Source organism: Portunus trituberculatus, chromosome 13 (genome assembly GCF_017591435.1).
Source record: "Portunus trituberculatus isolate SZX2019 chromosome 13, ASM1759143v1, whole genome shotgun sequence".
NCBI classification, from domain to species: Eukaryota; Metazoa; Arthropoda; class Malacostraca; order Decapoda; family Portunidae; genus Portunus; species Portunus trituberculatus.
The window spans coordinates 6,094,281-6,096,780 of record NC_059267.1 but is presented as its reverse complement, the minus strand read 5'-3'; the positions used below and the strand labels follow the sequence as shown (position 1 = coordinate 6,096,780).

Sequence of the window (2,500 nt, the reverse complement as noted above, 5' to 3'; positions counted from 1 at the left end):
ATTAGGATGAAGTGGAGGAGATAACTGGAGGTGAGAAGGAAGATAAAGGAGAATGATAATAAAGGAGTTGAGGTAGGCAATGAGATGAACAAGAGAGATTGGTGGAGATGAGTGGAGGACAGGGAGGTGAAAAGAAGAATAAAGGAAGAAAAAATGGATCTTGTCTCAGCGTTGAAAGAAAGACGTGAAGGTGTTTGAAACTCAGGTGATCTCTCTCCATCAAGGTGTGTCATAAAGAGTAATTACCTGCTCTCCTCCTCCTCCTCCTCCTCCTCCTCCTCCTCCTCCTCCTCCTCCTCCTCCTCCTCCTCCTCCTCCTCCTCCTCCTCTGCTTAATTCCTTCTCTCGTTTCTTTACTCATTTTTTTATGTTTTTTCCTTGTCCCAGATTCAAAGTGATATTTTTAAAGGTCCTTTGTAACATTCTCCTTTGCAACGCACCGCTCTCCTCCTCCTCCTCCTCCTCCTCCTCCTCCTCCTCCTCCTCCTCCTCCTCCTCCTCCTCCTTCTCCTCCTTCTCCTCCTCCTCCTCCTCCTCTTTACTCACGTTTCCTCCATTTTTCTCTTTTTTCTTGTCTTCCTTTCTTCTTTTCTTCCTTGAGTTTTTTTTTTTTTTTTCTTCTTCCTTTTCATGCGTTCCTCTTTCATTTCCAGGCAACTCTTATTCCTCCTCCTCCTCCTCCTCCTCCTCCTCCTCCTCCTCCTCTTTCTGGGAATAAAGAAAAGAATATCCAGTGAGAGAGAAAAACAGAAGAGATAGAGAGAAACTGATAAAGGATAAGAAAGATAAGACAAAAAAATGAATAAGCATGAAATAGAAACCGGACGGAGAGAGAGAGAGAGAGAGAGAGAGAGAGAGAGAGAGAGAGAGAGAGAGAGAGAGAGAGGCTGAGGAACAAATACTACTGCTTGGTGTGGCGTGAAAGCATCTCTCTCTCTCTCTCTCTCTCTCTCTCTCTCTCTCTCTCTCTCTCTCTCTCATGCAGAAGGTCAATACAAGGAATCCTGTCGCAGTGCTGATCTTTACTCGTTGGAATCCTTCAGGACGTGATATCCTTGTCCCTGTGGGCGTGTGGGTGTCATTGAAGGCCTGTAGGATCTCTCTCTCTCTCTCTCTCTCTCTCTCTCTCTCTCTCTCTCTCTCTCTCTCTCTCTCTCTCTCTCTCTCGTCTGTGTGTGTGTGTGTTTGTGTGTGATTGTGAGAGAGAGAGAGAGAGAGAGAGAGAGAGAGAGAGTGCATTCAAGAGATTGGAATGGTGACTGGGTATGCATGTTTGGTGTATGTATGTGTGTGTGTGTGTGTGTGTGTGTGTGTGTGTGTCGCTGGTGACGATGGTGCTGATGGTGGTGGTGATGGTGATGCTGGTGGTGATGCTGGTGGTGGCGGTGGCGGTGGCAGTGGTGGTGGTGGTGGTGGTGATAGAGGGATCAAAGAAGAAAAGAACCTAAGAAAATGAAGGAAAAAAAAAACAAAAAAGAGCAAAGAAACATGAAAATAAAAAATAAATAAATGTGGAACCAGAAAAAGAAAACGGAATAATGACAACCGGAAGAAATAAACAAAACAGAGAAGAAATGAATCACGTACATAGAAAACGAGGCGAGGAATGAGTGGGTGAGTGTGCGTGCGTGCGTGCGTGCGTGAGTGATTCTTTTGAGTGTGAGTCTTTACAGGATTGGATGGAGTTAAGGCCAGGAAGAAGATACCTTTGAGAGAACTGACGTGTGTGGCGCCTCAGAAAACAGGTATGGAGGCCCACCTGTACCTCCTCTCTCTCTCTCTCTCTCTCACACCTGTACCCACGCCACCTGCACCTTAACCTCTTCTTACCCCACCCACACCCCCCCCTCCCCCCACCTTTTCATTTAGCATGGTTCACCTCCTCCTCTCAAACACACACAAAGCACACCCAAAATACACTCATCCACGCGCATGCACTCAAAACGCACTCAAACATACAAACGTACTCAAACACACTCAAAATGCACTCAAAACATACTCAAACACAAAATACACACAAACACAAAGATTCACTCAGACACGCATAAAACACACAAACACACGCAAAACACACACAAAATGTACTCAAACAAACACACACACAAAACACATCCAAAACACACTCAAACATACAAATACAGAAAAAAAATACACTGAAAACACGCTCAAACACACACACACACACACACACACACACACACACACACACACACACACACACACACACACACACACACACACACACACACACACACACACACACACACACCAAATCATTCTATTTTTGCTTTGTTTCTCATTTATTCTTTTTTTTTCCTACGTTTGTTACAATTCAATATTTTTTTTACTTATTTATTTTCTCTTTCTTTCTTTCCTTCTCATTTTCTCTCACTCTCCTCTCTCACTTTTCAGATTTCCCTCTTATGTTCCCCTCATAACCTCTCTCCTCTCACTTTTCCCCTCTGACTTCTTCCCCTCCTATTTCCCCTCATGTTTCCCT

At 44.4% G+C, this 2,500-nt stretch overlaps 1 protein-coding gene across 1 annotated transcript in view; it reads left to right on the top strand.

Moving 5' to 3' along the window:
- LOC123502983 (inositol polyphosphate-4-phosphatase type I A-like) overlaps positions 1–2,500 on the top strand; it is a 91,991-nt gene that overhangs the window by 65,103 nt on the left and 24,388 nt on the right. The window contains 1 exon segment of the mRNA XM_045252293.1: positions 1,674–1,745. Within this exon segment, the coding sequence (XP_045108228.1) occupies positions 1,674–1,745 (72 nt within the window).